The sequence below is a fragment of the Chiloscyllium plagiosum genome, chromosome 6 (assembly GCF_004010195.1).
Source record: "Chiloscyllium plagiosum isolate BGI_BamShark_2017 chromosome 6, ASM401019v2, whole genome shotgun sequence".
Taxonomy (NCBI): domain Eukaryota; kingdom Metazoa; phylum Chordata; class Chondrichthyes; order Orectolobiformes; family Hemiscylliidae; genus Chiloscyllium; species Chiloscyllium plagiosum.
In genome coordinates this window covers 10,384,618-10,404,042 of record NC_057715.1, presented here as the reverse complement: position 1 = coordinate 10,404,042, position 19,425 = coordinate 10,384,618, and the positions used below count along the sequence as shown (strand labels likewise).

Below are 19,425 nucleotides of genomic sequence, written 5' to 3'. Positions count from 1 at the left end.
TCCCTTACCTAACACTACGGGCAATTTAGCATGGCCAATTCACCTGACCTGCATATCTTTGGACTGTGGGAGGAAACCGGAGCATCCGGAGGAAACCCACGCAGACACGGGGAGATTGTGCAAACTCCACACAGTCAGTCGCCTGAGGCGGGAATTGAACCCGGGTCTCTGGCACTGTGAGGCAGCAGTGCTAACCACTGTGCCACCGTGCCACCCACGGTGGCACCTAATCTAATCTAATCTAATCTAATCTAACCAAACAAAATGCTCCCTACCTGTGTCCTTCAGATAATTGAGGTTCCTCTGTATACAGGTAGGGTTAGATGAAAAGGGATGATGGAATGCTTATGGAAAGCATAAAGGCAAGCTTTAAGTTCAGAATCTTGTTTTTGCACTTCAGACTCTATGTAACTTTATGTAAAAATCAAGTAATGTCCAACATGAAGATCGTTTGACTGGCAAATCAGAATAATCCAAACAGGTGACAAAGGAATTGCTTGTCACTTCATGTAGGTTAGCTGTGCAACATATAATGTTGTGTGTGCAACCAATAGGTAGGCTGTAGTAGCAGATTATGTGGCAAAAACTGCAAGAATACATCCAACCTGAGTTGACAATTTAATCAGGGTGTCGAAGCTCTCTTCTATTCATATTTTTATAAGTAATAAAACAGAAAACCTTTCACCACCAGCTTCCAACACTTTGCACATCATTTCTGTCCACTGAAGTTTTATTGGCAGCATTTCAAACATTTCTTGAATTATTCAATCTCTGCTGCAGGATTTTAAAGTTCAATCTGTTTTGCAGACTGACTTTACTTCTCAGAAAAAGAACTAAAGCAGATATTTTTGATAGCACCTGTAACCATTTGGTATTTAAATCGCTACATTAATTTAACTGACTGCTCTCATTGAATTAATTCCTGAGTTTTAGTTTTAGTTGCTTATGTACTCGCACCAGAAGCTAAATTTAATGTAAATCATGTCAAAATGGACCGCAAAACCTGCATGAAAGTGATACTAATAAAAATGTTCAAAGACTAAATGATATGTTAGAAAGAAATTCGCTCCAGATAAACACTAATAACCTGAAATTTTTATTAAAACTGGAAATTAACAAATTAATTGCTAAGCTACCATGTCAAGACCTTGGAGAAGCTATGCAGTAGATTTAACAAAATGGTAGATAGGCCATTAGTTAGATGCAGAGATGAGTGAATTGCTGTCTGAGATTTCTCCTTAACCCTTTCTGCTCTAATAGAAATGTTCAAAATTTTGAGGGATGAATTGGATGAGGAGCATTGGGTTTCACTTGAAAGAGGATCATTAATTACAAAATGCAAAGTTAAGATTGGGTAAAGAACTGAGTGAGAGTGAGGCAAGAAAAATATTTTTAAGCAGCCATGTGATCAATGAACATTTCCTAGCAGCCCGGAACCACCATTTGTTTTGCTGTGGCGTCTCCCTTGTGGATGGAACTGTGGACTATTTGAGAATTAAGGTATCATTACCTGCTCGGATACCAGGCATTGACTTGCATGACTTATTTCATATGGCCCCACGTTATCTAGATAGTTTAAACAATGGAATCCTTTTTATTTGCAATAAATCTCAGAATGACCTCCTTGCTTTTTTTAAGTTGTGGCAAAGATGAACATGTTCATCATTTGGGGTCATTGGTTCTGCTCTGATGGGTTGTAGATGGCTATGAAGACCAATCTGTGTCTATTGTCTAGTGGAACATACCACAGATGATGAATTTTTGGTATTGGTTTAACATTCCTTCCAATTGCAGTTTCTTTCCACTTCTGGCAGGTGTTTCATTCGACAAGGAGCTATACTGCTTTTCTATTTCATTACACCATGGTCAGTGATCCTGGGAAGCTCTGCCTGGGCTCAAACACAATAGAAATCAAAAAGGCTTGAGTGAAGCCTTTAGAGTGGCTTTGTAGCACTTCAGTTTCAGCACCTGAGAGCACTCATCAAGCCCAATCTCCATGAAAGACTTGTTTTTCTAAGTGAGTAACAGCACGAGGGTGAAATGGTGAGAGAGCTTGAAAACAGCATGAAGAGGGAATGATCTGAACACTCGAACAAAGCACAGATAGGGAGGCTTCAACAGTAACTGATGATGTAATTGGTTGTTAATCTAGCTAGGGGAAACAACTAATTGGTGAATACTCATAATTTTCTGATATTCTTTGATATGTTATAAATAGATTTTAAGAATACAGGTCAGCTTGGTCAATTGGAGTGTACATGCTATGATACAGGTGAGGATGTGGACAAACCATGTATACTACCTCCAGGATGTGCCATCTGCTCCACAAATCTAGAATCACTGTTCTGCATTGGCGAGGCAGAGGACAACATATTATGTATATATCATAGAACATAGAACATAGAAGAATACAGCGCAGTACAGGCCCTTTGGCCCTCGATGTTGCGCCGATCCAAGCCCACCTAACCTACACTAGCCCACTATCCTCCATATGCCTATCCAATGCCCATTTAAATGCCCATAAAGAGGGAGAGTCCACCACTGATACTGGCAGGGCATTCCATGAACTCACAACTCGCTGAGTAAAGAACCTACCCCTAACATCTGTCCTATACCTACCACCCCTTAATTTAAAGCTATACCCCCTCGTAATAGCTGACTCCATACGTGGAAAAAGATTCTCACTGTCGACCCTATCTAAACCCCTAATCATCTTGTACACCTATATCAAGTCACCCCTAAACCTTCTTTTCTCCAATGAAAACAACCCCAAGTGCCTCAACCTTTCCTCATACGATCTTCCTACCATACCAGGCAACATCCCGGTAAACCTCCTCTGCACCCGTTCCAGTACCTCCACATCCTTCCTATAGTATGGAGACCAAAACTGCACACAATACTCCAGATGCGGCCGCACCAGAGTCTTATACAACTGCAACATGACCTCAGTACTCAATTCCTCTACCAATAAAAGCCAGTACGCCATATGCCATCTTAACCGCACTATTTACCTGGGTGGCAACTTTCAAAGATTTGTATACATGGACACCAAGATCCCTCTGCTCATCCACACTACCAAGTATCCGACCGTTAGCCCAGTACCCCATCTTTTTGTTACTCTTTCCAAAGTGAATCACCTCACACTTAGCTACATTGAACATGTCTGGGGAGGTGGTCATACTACAGATTAGAAGGGAATATAGAGTCAGAATGGGTAACCATCAGGCATGCAAGAATATTCTGAGCCTATCTTGCTTAATAATTGATATTCCATTCAGCTACTGGTGAAGGCAATAATTCATTGGGAGAGTCGAGTTAAAGTCAAGTCCAGAACCATGGACAGCTCAGCTAGGGAAGTGGGTTGGGGAAAGAAGGAATACAAAAAACAACAGTGATAAGGGATTCCATAGTCAAGATCAAAAAGGCTTCTCTGAGGCCATCAGTTTGACGTCTGAAGGGTCTGTTGCCTTCTTGATGCCAAGAAACAGGAGCACCAAAAGGACATTCTTTTGGGGAAGATGATAAGCTAGAGGCTATGGTCAACTTTGGTACTAATGGCTTAGGTAGGATTGGGGATATCCTGAAAGCAGATTTTCTGGGAGCTAGTTAGGATATTGAAAGGCAGGATCTCTAAAGCAGCAATCTCAGTTTGACTCCTTGTACCTGCTCATGTGCATAGGAATAAGAGAATTCAGTGATTGAACATGCAGCTGTAAAGCTAATGTCGGAGAGTGAGCATCAGATTTCTGGGGCATTCATACTGGTTCTGCAAAAGATAGAACAAATGAGATCATTGCTTCGTGGAAACTTAGCTTAAAGAATGATGAGAATGACAGCTTAATATCCCTGCAGGTTGATTTAAAATCACAAGCTTTCACCCGATGAAGGATCAGTGCTCTGAAAGCCTAATAAACCTGTTGGTCTATAACCTGGTGTTGTATGAACCCTGGCTTTGTCCATGTCAATCCAAGCCAGCATTTCTACATCATCGATATTCCTGGATAAGGAGTTTTCAGTCAGGATAGAGAAGGAAATAAGAAATGTGAGTGTGTAGCATTACTGGCTTAAAGAATTAATCACAGCCATGAGGAGGAATGATGTACTAAATGATTAATCAAATGAGGTAATATGGGTTGCACTCAGAAACAAAAAAGGGAACAGACACACTATTAGAATTGGGAATTGGTGAGTGCAGTTGGGTGGATGCCTGGCTTTGCAATGCAGAATGATGCCAACGTAGTGTGGGTCTAATTCCCGAACCAATTGAGGTTACCATGAAAGACTCTCCTTTTCAACCTTTCCCTTCTTCTGAGGTGTAGGATCCTCAGGTTAAATTACCACTAGTCATCTCTTTCTAATAAGAGAGCAGTCCTATGGTCTGATAAGGCAATGACAACTTCACTTTTACTTTTAGTTATGTGCTATCAACCATCAAATAGTGGGAGAGGGTGAGAGCAGAATATATACAGGCAAATATTTGAATGCAAATCAACAGGGAAAAACTAAATATCAACTGGGATACAGACAGAGTGAAAGTCATAGACAGTACAAATTCTTGATCTGCATTCAAGAGGGTTTTGTTTAGTCAGCACATAAGATGAACAGCAGAGGTTGTCATTCTAGATTTGTTCTTTAGGAATGAACTTGGGTGAAGTGGATGAAGAAGAGGTAGGTGTTAATTTTTGGAGGTAGTGATTCGAAGACAGTAAGAATTAGCATTATGGAAAGGAACAATGATGGTACAGGAGCAAATTGAGAGAAAGCAAATTTTCCAAAGCTAAGAAATGATCTGGCAAGAAGTGGACTCTGAAGCAAATTCAGAGGCAAGTCAGTGGGAAGAATTCAAAATCAAGATTCTACAGATAAAGTGTGGACATGTCCCCACAGAAACAGGGCGTTAATGCCAAATCTAGAGTCCTCTGGTTATTGAGAAGTTCATAGGGTAAGGATAAAAAACATTCAAATAACATTCCAGGTTCTGCAGATTCTACTGTATCTAGGCACAGTCTTTTTGTTCCTATTAAGGACCAGAACGCAAGGCTTTAAATTTATACAGTAATGTTTTAAATCATGGTGTCTGTTTTTCATGGGAATTTCAATTGCGTAGTATCAACTAAAAGATATAGATATAGTGCTGAGGTGAGAACTAGTCTTTCTTCAGTGGCTGAAATTCAATGGTAATCAATTAAATTAATAGTTGTAAATACATAGGATTGATTTTGCAACACACTACAGCATCAAATCAAATCATCACCTTTTCAACCAATTTGATGGAACAGCTGTTCCTTTCTTGGTATAAGTTAAGCTTTCTACATGATTATGTATGAATTTGAACAACAGAATTCTAACAAATACTAATTCAAGTGTAAGTAAATAACTGTGTAACATAAAGAACCATGTAAGCATCACTGAGTGCAATTAGAGTGATACATCTTTAAGTAGATTGGTTATTATTCTATGCACATCAACAGACAGCAAATAATATAGACAATAGACTATAGGTGCAGGAGTAGGCCATTGGCCCTTCGAGCCAGGACCACCATTCATTATGATCATGGCTGATCATCCACAATCAGTATCCTGTTCCTGCCTTAGGCCCATAACCCTTAATTCCACTACCTTTAAGAGCTCTATCCATCTCTTTCTTGAAAGTATCCAATGACTTGGCCTCCACTGCCTTCTGGGGCAGAGCATTCCATGCACCCACCACTCTCTGGGTGAAGATGTTACTCCTCAACTCTGTTCTAAATGGCCTACACCTTTTCTTAAACTGTGTCCTCTGGTTCTGGACTCACCCATCAGTGGGTGGGTGAGACTCACCCGATGTAGTGCAATACATGATAATTGGTCTTGAGTGAATCTGAAATGACTGTGCAGACATTCAAGTAAGAAACATAATCAAGAACTCTCCAAAACTGCAGAATTGCTTCTTCATCTTCAGAATAAAGAACCATATTTGAGTTTACCAATCCCATGAGTGATTGGTGCATTTGCACTCAGGAGTTAAAAATAAAAAAGACACAACAAGGAGACCACAAATGAACACAAGCACAAATTTCACAGATTACATCCTCAGCAATATTGTTAGTATAAAAGAAAGCTATAAAGGGTTCTGGTGGTGCAGTGGTGGTGCTCTATATCTGAGCTAGGAGATCTGGATACAAGTCCCATTTGCTCGAGGTGAACAGGTTGATTTGAAAATATCTTGTAAGCAAGTCTATTTGTATTCATGAACCAACAATGATTTACGTTTTCCATTTATAAAATGTGGAGCTATAAATGGAAGAAATGTTGTCAGAGCATCAGCAGGGCTGTTAGAGATCACAATAGATATTTATTGTTGGATGTAGAAGGTATAATTAAAGTACAAATAAGGAGTTCAAATTGGCATTTACCAAGGAAAAGGATTTTACCAAGGCCAAGGTGATTGAAAAGGTTGTTGGAGGGCATACTGCATGATTAAAAATGTGGAGCTGTAGAAAGGCTGGAAGTTTTTAAAATGGATAAGTCACCAAGACAAAACGGAGGTGCTGTAAGGTTACTGAGAGAAGCAGAGGTAGAACTTGTGAAAGATCTGGCTGCTGTCTTTTAAGCCATGATTCACATACATTTGTTGTCAAAGGACTGGATAATTTCAACTGTTATAACCATATTCAAAAATGGAGAAAGATAAACCTAATTACTGATCAAAGTAGTATCAATTCTTAGCAATAGTGCACCAGCACGCTGACATTTGGAATAACAGTGGGTTCCAAGCTTACAAATACTGGCAGTGGAGCAGAAATGTTACCATTGGGTGCCTCTAATTGGCTAATTAAAGATAGCATGCAGTGTCCTCGTCATGTCCAGGGAGTCGGCAGCTCTGAGGAACCATCAGGGGAGGTGGCTGTGGTTGAGATAATCAGAAGACCTCAAGGAGTTCTGTCTTGTTAAGACTGAAAGAAATATTAAAAAAAAGTGGGGCAAAAACATGGAGATCAGTGGGGCCATGCATTCTGCGTGTATGGCCTCATATTTAGGCCATGGATCCTCACTCAGTGACCTACCTCTGCCCTAAGGTACCTCAAGAATCCCATTCACTTGGAATATTGACTCAATTGGCCATTTAATTATCCTCCATCACCGCTCCCTCACCACCCAATGCCTGGAGGAAGAATGCCTCATCTTCCACCTCGGAACACTTCAACCCTAGGGCATCAATGTGCACTTCACCAGTTTCCTCATTTCCCCTTCCCCCACCTCACCCCAGTTCCAACCTTCCAGCTCAGCACCCCCTCTCATTTATCTCTCCACTCTGCAGGCACTCTGCCTCTATTCCTGATGAAGGGCTTTTGCCGAAACGTCGATTGTCCTGCTCCTTAGATGCTGCCTGACCTGCTGTGCTTTTCCAGCACCACTCTAATCTAGACTCTGGTTTCCAGCATCTGCAGTCCTTGTTTTTACCTATTTTAATCCCATGCCCACCTTCTTTAAGCAATCTCTGTGTATCTGACCCACTTCTGGTATAATACACCAACAATGGAACCATGTCAGGCAAGCATCCAGAGATGATCCTCGGGATTTTGTCAGCTTTGTATTGTGCTTCCTGAGATGGTGAAAACATTTTCTCCCCACCCCCACCCACTTCTCATTTGTCTCTCCACCCTTCAGGCACTCTGCCTCTTTCCTGATGAAGGGCTTTTGCCCGAAACGTCAATCTCCCTGCTCCTCAGATGCTGCCTTTACTGCTATGCTTTTCCAGCACCACTCTAACCCTTCTGCTTCCTGAGAGACAGGGAAACCTTGGGAAATAAGTTGAGTCAGAGAGCTGGACTTCTGAGCATTTGGCAAGCATGGTTAAACGAGCTGTAATAATTTTCTTCCACTATCAAATGACTGCATGGTCCAGAAAGAGAAAAAGTGCAAATGTAGAAGTGTTTCTGGCCAGGCTACACTCGCTCAGCTGATAAAAACTGAAAGGTGAGAAGTTTCCAAACAAAATGCACCACATAGGGTAGTTTGCACAGTTTGAACTCACTTTACATGGCAGATGCTCTCTGTCAGAATCAACTAAGTCCAGGAAGGAAAGGGATTGGAACATTAATTGCAAATAATTGGTGCCTGAAACAGGGACTATACAAATAGAGTGGACTGCCTACTTTCTCCATGAAATTATTTCTATTGTAAATGCTCATACATGTTCAACGTAGAGTTTGTACTTTTCATGATTTGTAAGTTAGTTTGTATTGAGTCTAATATCTATTAAAGTTCCAAAAAATAATGTCTTGTTCAGGAATTAATTTTATTTTTTTTTGTTTTTCTTTTTTCTTATTTTTCCTTTATCCCCACACTACTGCCTAACTGCGGTAGTGCTTATATTTTACCAACACCCATGTTGTGTGTGTGAAGGTGCAAGACACAGTGAAAGACAACAGGTGTACAAATTTTCAGTTTCCACCACCAGGAAGATAGGAAAACACCCAGGTAGCCAGTGACAAGCAGTGCCCTTCACATCAAAGGGCAATGCTGTGTGATCAAAACAGTGAAGGGGAGAGTAGGGACTAAATCAAAATAGAGTTGGAGGGGGAAATGATGCACTCCACTCCCTGCGGCACCCACCTCTCCCTGAACAATTCCAGGGTGTTGGTGGACACCGCATGCTCCTTCTCCAAGGACACCAGGGCCCTAACGTAACCATGGAAGAGGGGCAGGCAGTCGACCCTAACGACCCCCTCCACGGCCCGCTGCCTCGACCTGTTGATGGCCAGTTTGGCCAGGCCCAGGAGCAGACCCACGAGGAGGTCTTCAGACCTGCCCTCCGTCCTCCGTACCGGGTGCCCGAAGATCAGGAGCGTGGGACTGAAGTGCAACCAAAAACAGAGGAGGAGGTTTTTGAGAAAATCAAAAAGGGAGTGCAAACGCCCACACCCAATATACATGTGGTCCATAGGACAAGCAGTTGGGCTGGGAGTCCGTGAACCACCGCAATCTGCAGTTGCAGGGGACTGCTGCGTGCAGCACCCTCCACCCCAGATCCCTGAGAGAAAGGGGGAGGACTCCCGCGTAGAAAGCCCTCCACTGGGGATCCCCAACGCCCGGTGGCAAATGGGCACGTCAAGGCGTGTCGGGACGGTGGATGAGGGAGAAGAGGTGGACGGTGTGCAGCAGCAGTCTATACAGGGCCCACCTTTTTACATCCTTGAAAGGGACAAAATGAAAATTCCGGAGGCGGCTCAGGTTGTGGGGCACAGGCTCCCGCGGGAAGTATGGGACCTTGGGGCCAATGTGAAATTCCGTCTGGGCTGGGGTGAGCGCGGACAGGATCCCACCCCACACTTGAGCGTCCTCCAACTGGTGCACTACGTCGGCGCGAGTACGGAGGTGCGGATTCCTGAGCAACGGCTCCCTGACGACAGCCGCTACTCCAGCCGGAGGGTAGGCGCGACGCGATTCGACCATGTTCCAGACAGTGATCAGGTCCTGGTAAAAGACAGGCAGCGTCTTGAGGGCGACCTCCAAACCGTTACAGTCGACGAACAGGAGTTGCGTGTCGTAGTTGAGGTTACGCACCTGGCGGAAAAAATACGTCGCCAGGGCGCACCACCTAGGAGGAGGCTCGACGTAAAGGTATCGCCGCAAGGTCTGAAGGCGGAACGTCGCGACATGGGTGCGGACGTACACCAGCGACTGACCGCCCTCCTCAATAGGGAGACTCAGAACCTGCGCGGCGACCCAGTGCATCTTTTTATCCCAGAAGAAGTCGACCAACATTCTCTGGGTGTCAGCGACAAAGCCAGGAGGAGGGACCAAAGTGACCAGCCGGTACCACAGCATGGCGGCCACCAGCTGGTTTATGACCAGCACTCGACTCCTGTAAGATAGCACTCGGTGCAGTCCTGTCCAGCGGCCTAGGCGAGCCGAGACTTTGGCCTTTCAGCTCCTGCGAGTTCACCGGCCAGGATTCCTCAGATAGGGGAGATGGATGGTACTCCAGCTGAACCCCCGTAACTCCTCCGGCAGAGAGTCCACCCGCCATGGACCGACCAGTAGTCCGGAACATTTGGCCCAGTTGATCCTGGCAGAAGACGCTGCCGAATACACGGCCTGGCACTCGCGCATCCTCCCCAGGTCAGCTGGGTCGGTGAAAGTGAGGAACATGTCATCGGTGTAGGCCGAGAGGACCACCCCCGTGCCCGCGCCGCGCAGAACCAGCCCCAACAACCTCCTCCGCAAAACGTGCAGGAAACGCTCCATGCACAGGGAATACAGCTGGCCGGACAGGGGGCAGACTTGACGCACTCCTCTCCTGAAGCGAAGGGGCGCCGTCAGGGACCCGTTAACTTTAACCAGACACTCTGCGGCGGCGTACGAAAGTCAGATCTGGGCGACGAACTGCGTCCCGAACCTAAATGCCCGCAGAGTCCCGAGCAGCTACTCGTGATCGACCCTGTCGAACGCCTTCTCCTGGTCGAGAGACAGGAAGGCGCTCGGCAGACCAGCCCGTCGACAGAAATGGATCAGGTCCCGGACCAGGTGGATGTTGTCGTATATCCTCTGGCCCGGGACCGTGTAGGACTGGTCCGGGTGAATCATGTGGGCCAGCACAGAGAGGCCAGGCGAGAAGACAACACCCTGGCGAAGATTTTGTAGTCTGTACTGAGGAGGGAGACCGGACGCCAGTTCTTCAAAGAACGAAGGGTCCCCCTTCTTTGGCAGCAGGACGATGACCGCCCTGCGCCAAGAAAGGGGCAGCTCTCCGGCATTTAGGCACTCCCCCAGGATCTGTGCGTAGTCACTCCCCAGGACGTCCCAGAACATCCTGAAGAACTCCACAATCAGCCCATCCAGCCCCGGGGTTTTGCCCCTCGAGAGCAGGTCGAGGGCGCCGGTCAGCTCCTCTAAAGTGACGTCGAGCCTTCCGACGTCCTCAGGGCTGAGCTGCGGCAGGTCCTCCCACAGAACTCTGCGAGCATCCGCGCTGGACGGATCCGGAGAGAACAGAGCCGTGTAATAGTTTCGGATGTGGGCCCTTATGCCCTCCGGATCCGTGACGAGGGACCCGTCGTCGACCAGCAGCACAAGGAGCTGCTGACGGCTGCCACGCTTTTTTTCCAGTGAGTAGAAGAAGGGGGAGCCGCGGTCCAGGTCCTGGAGGAGCTGGATCCGCGACCTCACGTAAGCGCCCCGATCCCCAACGAGCTGCAGGTCCCGGAGCGCAGCCTTCTTCTCTTCGTACGCCCCGCGCAGGGCCGGGTCCGCGTCGGGCTGACCGAGGCGTGACTCCAGGTCGAGCATCTCCCTCTCCAACTCCCCGATCCTGGATTTCCGCCTCTTCGTCGACCCCCTCGCGTACTCCTGACAGAAGACGTGGACGTGAGCCTTGCCCACGTCCCACCATAGCCTCAGGGAGGGGAAGCTTCCCCGCCTCCTTCTCCAGCCGGCCCAGAAACGACAAAACGAGTCCCGGAACCGCTCGTCCTCCAGCAGCAGGTTGTTAAAGTGTCAGTACGCGGAGCCGAGCCTGGCGCCGAACGGAAGGAGTTCCGCCCACACCAGGTGATGGTCCGTGCACGACACCTGCCGCGTGGAGGCCTTCGGTAAACAGGAGGCGTACGCCCGCGAAATGTACAGGCGGTCGATTCTGGACGCTCCGACCCCAGGCCTCACGAAGGTGAAGGCGATGGAGTCAGGATGGAGATTCCGCCAGACATCCACAAGGTCGAAGGACTTGACCAAGTCCCCCAACCTCCTCCCCGAAGCCCAACCCGTGCGGGCACCGCCGTGGTCCCTGCCCTCGAGGACGCAGTTAAAATCTCCCCCGAGGACGACGCACTGGTTCTCGTCGATGGAGGCGAGATGAGCGGACACTTCTCCGAAGAAGCTCGCTTGCCTCGGCCCGGACAGGGGAGCATAGACGTTCACCAAGTGAAGCACTGCTCCCCCCCAGCCAAACCGTCAGGTGAAGCAAACGGCCTGGCATGGGCTCCCTGATCCCCAAGATCTCCGGCTAAAAATGCGGGGCCAACAAGATAGCCACCCCACCAGATCAGCGGATGAGGTGACTCATATAGACACCCCCTCGCCACTCCAGGAGCCAGGTGGCTTCGTCTCCCGGGGTAGTGTGGGTTTCTTGCAGGAAGCACACCGCATACCTCCCGTCCCAAAGGATCGAGAGGGTCTGGAATCTGCGCTGTGACTCCCTGCTGCCGTTGATGTTGAGGCTGGCTATAGTGAATTAATTTTATTTGTGGAGAAAGTAGAGTAATTTGGTAAATGAGGTTATTGTGAGTTGTGGATCCCATTGAATGACAGCCATTACCGAATTAAAAAATCTTTGTAAGACTTCCTGAACTTATTTCATTAATGGATGAACTTTGAGAAGCCAGAATGTGGTCATTGTCAATATAGTGTTCCGACTTTGCAGATTCTAATTCATACCCATTTTCCTCTTTTTCCAAGATCTTATTCAAAGTGGGAGGTGATCACCCAGGTGTTATTTTCACTAGACCATTAATCCAGAGATGCAGGAAGCATTCAGGGGTCCTGGGCTCAAATCCTAAAATGGCAGATGGTGGAGCTTGAAGTCAGTAATAATCTGGAATTAAAAATCTAATGATGACCCTTAAACTGTTGCACGAATGCCCTTTAGGAAAGAAAATCTGCTGTTCTTACCTCGTTTGGTCTTATTTGACTCCAGAGATACAGCAATGTAACTGACTCTTAACTGCCCTGTAGACAATCAGAGATGGTTCAGAAATGCTTGTCCAGTGACATCCATATCCCATGAATGAATAATTAAAAACAGGATAACTGGCTGTGGATATACCCAATCACAATGGGTGGCACAGTGGCTGAGTGGTTAGCACTGCTGCCTCACAGCACCAGGGACCCGGGTTTGATTTCCACCTCAGGCAAGTGTCTGTATGGAGTTTGCATTCTCCCTGTGTCTGTGCGGGTTTCCTCCAGGTGCTCTCGTTTCCTCTCACAATCCAAAGATGTGCAGGCTAAATTGCCCATAGTGTTAGGTGCGTTAGTCAGGGGTAAATATAGGGTAGGGGAATGGGTCTGGGTGTGTTACTCTTCAGAGGGTCAGTGTGGAATTGTTGGGGCCGAACGGCCTGTTTCCATACTGTAGGGAATCTAATGTAATCTAAAATCACGAATCCTGTTAACAGCTTATTCCATCTGAAAGAGTACCATTGAAGGAGATAGAACGATGGACCAACACAAATGCTCCCACTTCAATGGGTAAACAGTTTGTTGGGCATCAACTCTCACCAAGCTCTGCTTGGATGGCTCCAGGTTTCAGCATCAGGGTCCATTATTGAAAAGGAAAATGTTAAGGTCCAGCAGCAATTTAGTGACATACTGGTAGATGTACCGCCCACATCATCCATAATAGCAGAGGATGGAGCCCAGCTCCTGTAGTTGTGGATTAACATCACAAATAATTGAGAGAATGTCTGCCTGTACACAGTCTGTAGTGTGGCTCTCAAGTAAGACAGTGCAGCCATGACAATGGACATTGTTAACAGGTCTGTTCCCTGAATGCATTTGATAAATAACGTGTCTGTGACAAATGCAAAATAGTCAATGAAGTACACCAAACTTCTCATGTGAAGAGACTTTAGAGTGATGTGGTTGTAGATGACAAAACTGAGAGGAGACCATAAATTGGGAGCTTCTCTAAAAGTGCTCTCACTTCTTATCCATAGCTCAACATTTCCATCCAATCCCAGTCAGTGCCCAACTTATTGAATCATCTCCCAGGAGACCATCAATTGGTTAGCATCAGTTCTCTATCTTGTCCATTCTTCGGACCTGAATGTTAATTTTCCTGCTGATTGCTCCATGATGAATCTTAATTCATGATGTGTAGTGAGGTGCATGCATATTTTAAAGATTATTTTGTGACTTTTCCTCCAGCATAAGATCAAAACCAGGAATGCACACTGACGACGACACAATGTCTATGATTTGACCACCACTTGTGATGCCATCAATAATGAAGCACTCCATTCAGGGCTGGACAACATTCAGGCTAGAGATGGGTAAGTAGCATTGACTGCCATTCAATCTGCCAGGCCGTGGTCAAGAGATATTCTAACTAACTCACTTTGATGTTTAATGATATGACAGTCACTGAACCCCTGACAAACAATATCCTGGGGGTTACCGCTGATCAAAACACTAATTAAAACAGTCTTAAAAATCTGATGAAAAGAGGTCAGAATCTGGGAATACTATGGTTTTGTGTATATCTGGCTGTGCTCCAAGAATAATTATGCCACTTCAATCTCAGTAAGCAATTGAGGGAAAACTTTATATGACTGACATTTCTATTACCTTGTAAAAACATAGTTTCTTTGAGGGTTCTTTCCCCACTGTCAGTTTTTGTTTTCACACAGATTTAGGTGTCTAATAGATCAAAGCTTTTGACATTCATATTATGAATGCCTCTGATTGATTGACAACATTATGAGAAGGTAAGAAAGCCAAAGGATTTCAATGGCAATGCTGAATAGCTGTTATATTTTGACTTGGATTTTAAGAGTTGGCACTCAGGATTCTTGGGGGACGAGATACTCACTCCCACTATTAATTCACCACCCTTTTCACAGGTTTCAAACAATATCTCCTAAAAGGAGGGACATGGTTCCACCAAAATTATTGGGAGCTTGATCTGCTCACTCCTACAATTGAGCCCGTAAGGGTAGTAGTGACATATATGGACTGGCTACCTGTATCCTTGTACCTCACTAGCCAAAATTGATGGAGAAAGGAGGTACTGAAACAGCTTGGAACTGGGCCACACAAGTATTTTTCAATGGCTCCTGAGTTAGCCTAAGCTGCCTCAAGCTTAAAAGAAGCAAGATGTTCACAGAGTTTGGATAGAAGTACTTAGACGTTGCCAAACTTCTGGAATATAATTGAGAAAGACTGCAAAGGTGTAAAGTTATCAAATTCAAAAGAAGTTGGTGAAGGGCTTATGCTCCAAATGTTGTCTCTCCTGCTCCTTGGATGCTGCCTGACCGGCTGTACTTTTCCCGCACCACACTATTTGACTCAAATTCAAGAGAAACTTGGACACATTCCAGATAGAAAAACAAATAATTAGCTGACATTTTAAAATTATCACACAGCCCAGATGGATTACAATGACAAAGAACAAAACAGAAATGTCTAACCTTACTTTGTATATCATACAGATTTTGAGAAAATTAAAAATCATTCTATTTGAATCATTAAAATATCTCAGTTGGATTCTGGGCTTTTCTCTATGTTCTGCACAAGTTCTTTTTGCATCAACTCACTGCACTAGCTTCCAATGAAGGAACAGGGAAGCCCTTTAGTGATTGCTAAATCCTTCCATTGTGTGTAATTTAATTGCTAATGACCAATATAATTGAGAGATTAGGAATCTCTACCAACAATTAATGTGAAGTTCAATTATGCAGCTTCTATTATATTAAATCCATCAAGGAGAATCAACATCTTGAAATTAAGTGTGATCAAGAGAAAATTAAACCAGACTGCTGGTCAGAGATTTTGAAAACAGCCTTGTGCAAATACTTAGATTTGTGTTTAGACAATATTTTTAGATATTTTTAATGAACCTGTTCAAGCATGTTATGAGAACTCTCTGGAGCTTGTGATATTGTTATCTGTAGGAGCTTGCTAAACAGAAATGGGATGGCATGTTTCCTATATTCCAAAAACAGCACGCACTTCAGAAACAACATGTTTTGTTAAATTGATTTTTTTAAAGAACATCCTGAGCTCATGAATGTCATTACATAAATGGAATTTTTCCTTTTGTTGCACTTCTAAATATTTGACTCTGGGCTGGTGAAGTTTAGAATAAGATTTAAAGATGGCTGGTAAGTCCAGAGCGGGACTCTGGAATTAACCTTGAGGAAATATCTGATGGAGGGGCGAGCATGGGGACCCGTATCGGTTATTACATCGGCGGAGGCTGGCGGCAACTTTGGCCTTGAGATGGGCTCAGCCCGGAATCCAGTAGGTCAGGATTCCTTTGGGCTGCTTTTGCAAGGTGTACCTTCCTGGGATCAGTGACGAGATTGGTGGCTGCGGCAGAGTCTCCCAGCCTGGTATTCCAGCAGACTTGCGTGGTGGCCTTGCAGCGGTACTGTTATTTCTAATGCCAGGAACCAGGAATTAAACGAAAATGGACATTGTCTTAAGTTGGCTTAAATATGTTGCTGGACCAAGAAACCCAGGTTTAAGTCCCAGCTGCTCCAGGGGTGTGTAATAACATCTCTAACAGGTTGTTGGAAAGTACCTACAGCATCTGGGCTGGTGTGACAACGCTTATGGGCTTGAGTCCCACCTGTCCAGGACATATGTCATAACATGCCTCAACAAGTTCATTAGAAGTGTTTTGAGTCTTACTCTGTCATCATCATTAGGCACTTTCACTACAAAATCCACATAAAATTCAATTCCTGACTGACACAGATTAATACTAAAAAGCTTTGCCAAACTGAGCACTAATTATCCACCTCCATTCTTTTCAAAGATACCACTAGGATAGCTTCTAAAGGAAATAGTGTAGTCAGTTATTGTGGCATTTTGAGGTTTGGAGTGGAGTGGATAGATTTTGCATCTTCCTGTGTTAGATCCAGTTGGTGGTACTCTATGACAGAACTAAAGAGGAGTAGACTTCTGTTGGTTAGTTTTGCTTGAAGAGCATGAAAAACCCAAAGGGAAAGATTATCATGCTGAAAATGTACTTGCATTAATAAGATGGTAACCAAATTAAAAAGATGAAAGAACAGTCCTGATCCTCACTTTAGCCTGTTTATTGTCAAAAGACACAATTCAACAAAGCCCTGTACATGTTAATTGTTTTTGATTGACAAAGGATGGGAACTTATGTTCCTTCATCCTCTTTATATTCACACCTATCACTCTTCTTATACATCCAACCACAAATAATACTAACTTGAATATTGCTGGGAAATGGCGTTGTTTTTGTCGAATCAGGACAATTTGCAAGAAATACCATATTAAATGTCATAGAGAGGAGAGTGTTGATTGGTTTGTAAGTGGACTCTGATTAGTAGAATTTTTACAATGGAGAATTGATGAGTATAAGATCAAAAGCTTTGACAGAATCTGTTTTTTTCCAGCAGTACTCAGATTCTATATAACCAAATAACTGTATAATATTAAGTTGCCTGTTATTGTAGCAGAGAAATACATATAGAATGTAAAACCGAGTAATGTGTACCCATGCAATAGGGTGGGAAATTTAAATATCAACATGAGTTCTGGTGACTGATTGTCAGAACAATCTGCGAGGAACTGGGAAAAAATCATGATGTGCCTTACTAGCCAATTTTGGTCAATTAGAGGCTGCTTGTTTTTGGCAATTGCACATCATCCTGACTGGTTTCTTTATATCTAGGTTTTAATTTTCCATAAGCAAAATAAATTGAAACATTTTACATCACTCAAATGACAAAAACACTCCAAGCAGCTCTATACTGTTTATGAAGTAATATATCAAGTATGTACCATTATCTTCTAAATGTCGCAGGAGAATGGAGCTTGATTCTGTGCCTTCCATTGTGTAATCCAGTGCAATATTCCCATTGATATCTTGTAATAATACATTGGCTCCAGCCTGAGAAAACAATGTGACAATTTATTAACATATATCACTGTATGACAATATGTCACATTTGGACAATTAATACAGCTTTTATTATTTATATCAGTTAATATTATACTCTTGAAGAAGTTTTATGTAGCTTATTTCAGAAACAAATTATTTCCTTTGTGCATAACTCATTTTTCCACCAAATAATGGTAGCCATGTCTTCAGGCATCTCAGTCCCATACTCTAAAATTGCTTTCCTAAATCTCTCCAATCTCTCTCATCATTCAAGATTCTCTGTAAAGCTAGCCACTTTAAGCATCCCTCCTAGTACCAACTTTGATATGGATGTGCCGATGTTGGACTGAGGTGGACAAAGTCAGAAGTCACATGACACCAAGTTATAGTCCAACAGGTTTATTTGAAATCACAAGGTTACAGAGCGCTGCCCTTTTGCTAGGTGAAGTCCTGACAATGGAACAACACTCCGAAAGCTGATGACTTCAAATAAACTTGTTTGATTATAACCTGGTGTCTTCTGACTTTTGACAGTAACTACCTTAAATTGGTGTTTTTGTTTCCATTTTATCAAGTTATCATTATGTAAAATATTTTGGGATGTTTATCTACATTAAAAGTGAGATATAAAAGCAAGTTGTAGTTGGTTGCCAGTTTTCTGCCAAATTACTTCCAAAATCTGTTCTTGTGATGTGGTAAAAATAACCACATTGTCCTGTGCTGGTGGTTGTAGGTTTTATCTTGAGTCACAATAGACCACGGAGGGATGGAGCTCCCACCATTGTGATATTCCCACCAGGATTTTAACCCCATAACAATAAAGGAAAAGCTATAAAAGTCCAAGTCAGAATAATTTAGGTTATAAGTGATTGTGTTCCCACAGCATTGCAATCAAGTATGTATGTGCTGCAATGCTGGAACACTGAAAGTTCAGTCGGGAACCAAGGTTTGTGAAAGCTCAGAAACAGGGCTGCAACATGGTCACAACATTTTGAGTAGAGCTCTGTACCAGAAATGCCGTATAAGGTAGAAATCGATTGAGACTAGGCTATATGTTATGTCATCTGCTCTATCATTCTATAAGGTCATAGGAAAATTATATATTAGTTCAGCTTTTCCACATTATTCTCACATCCCGTGATTCGGTTTGGTGTCCAGAAATCTATCAATTCCAGACGTGAAAGCACTTATCAACTTCTCACCTATATTTGTAACGAGCAAGAAATTCCAAAAATTCACAATCCCTTGAGCTGTGAGTTTTCTCCTTACCCCACAGGTAGCACGGTGGCTCAGTGGTTAGCACTGCTGCCTTACTGTGCCGGGGTCTTAGGTTTGATTCCAACCTTGGGCAACTGTCTGTGTGGAGTTTGCACATTCTCCCCATGTCTGCATGGGTTTCCTCTGGGTGCTCTGGTTTCCTCCCACCTTCCAAAGATGTGCAGGTCAGGTGAATTGGCCAAGCTAAATTGTCCATAATGTTAGGTGCATTAGTCAGAGGGGGGGGGGGGGTGGGTTACTCTTCAGAGGGTCGGTGTGGACTTGTTGGGCCGAAGGGCCTATTTCCACACTGTAGGGAATCTAATCTCGATCCAAAGTGACTGACCATTTACCCTGAGACGAGCACCTACTTGCTAAAGAGATGCACAGCAAGGAAATAGACCCTTCACTCCAATTCGTCCATGCCAACCAGACATCCTGGATTAATCTCATCCCATTTGCCAGCATTTGGCCCCCTAAACCTGTCCTATTCTCAACTCTCCAGCCAGCGAAAGTTTTTCAACATCTACTCTGTCAAGCCCCATGAG

The 19,425-nt window shown here is 44.2% G+C and overlaps 1 protein-coding gene across 1 annotated transcript in view; it reads right to left on the bottom strand.

Annotated features, from left to right (window-relative positions):
* The window catches only part of myo16 (myosin XVI), a 375,473-nt gene that overhangs the window by 250,350 nt on the left and 105,698 nt on the right, over window positions 1-19,425 (bottom strand). The window contains exon 5 of the mRNA XM_043691191.1: window positions 17,521-17,629. Within this exon, the coding sequence (XP_043547126.1) occupies window positions 17,521-17,629 (109 nt within the window). The remainder of the gene's footprint in view (window positions 1-17,520; window positions 17,630-19,425) is intronic.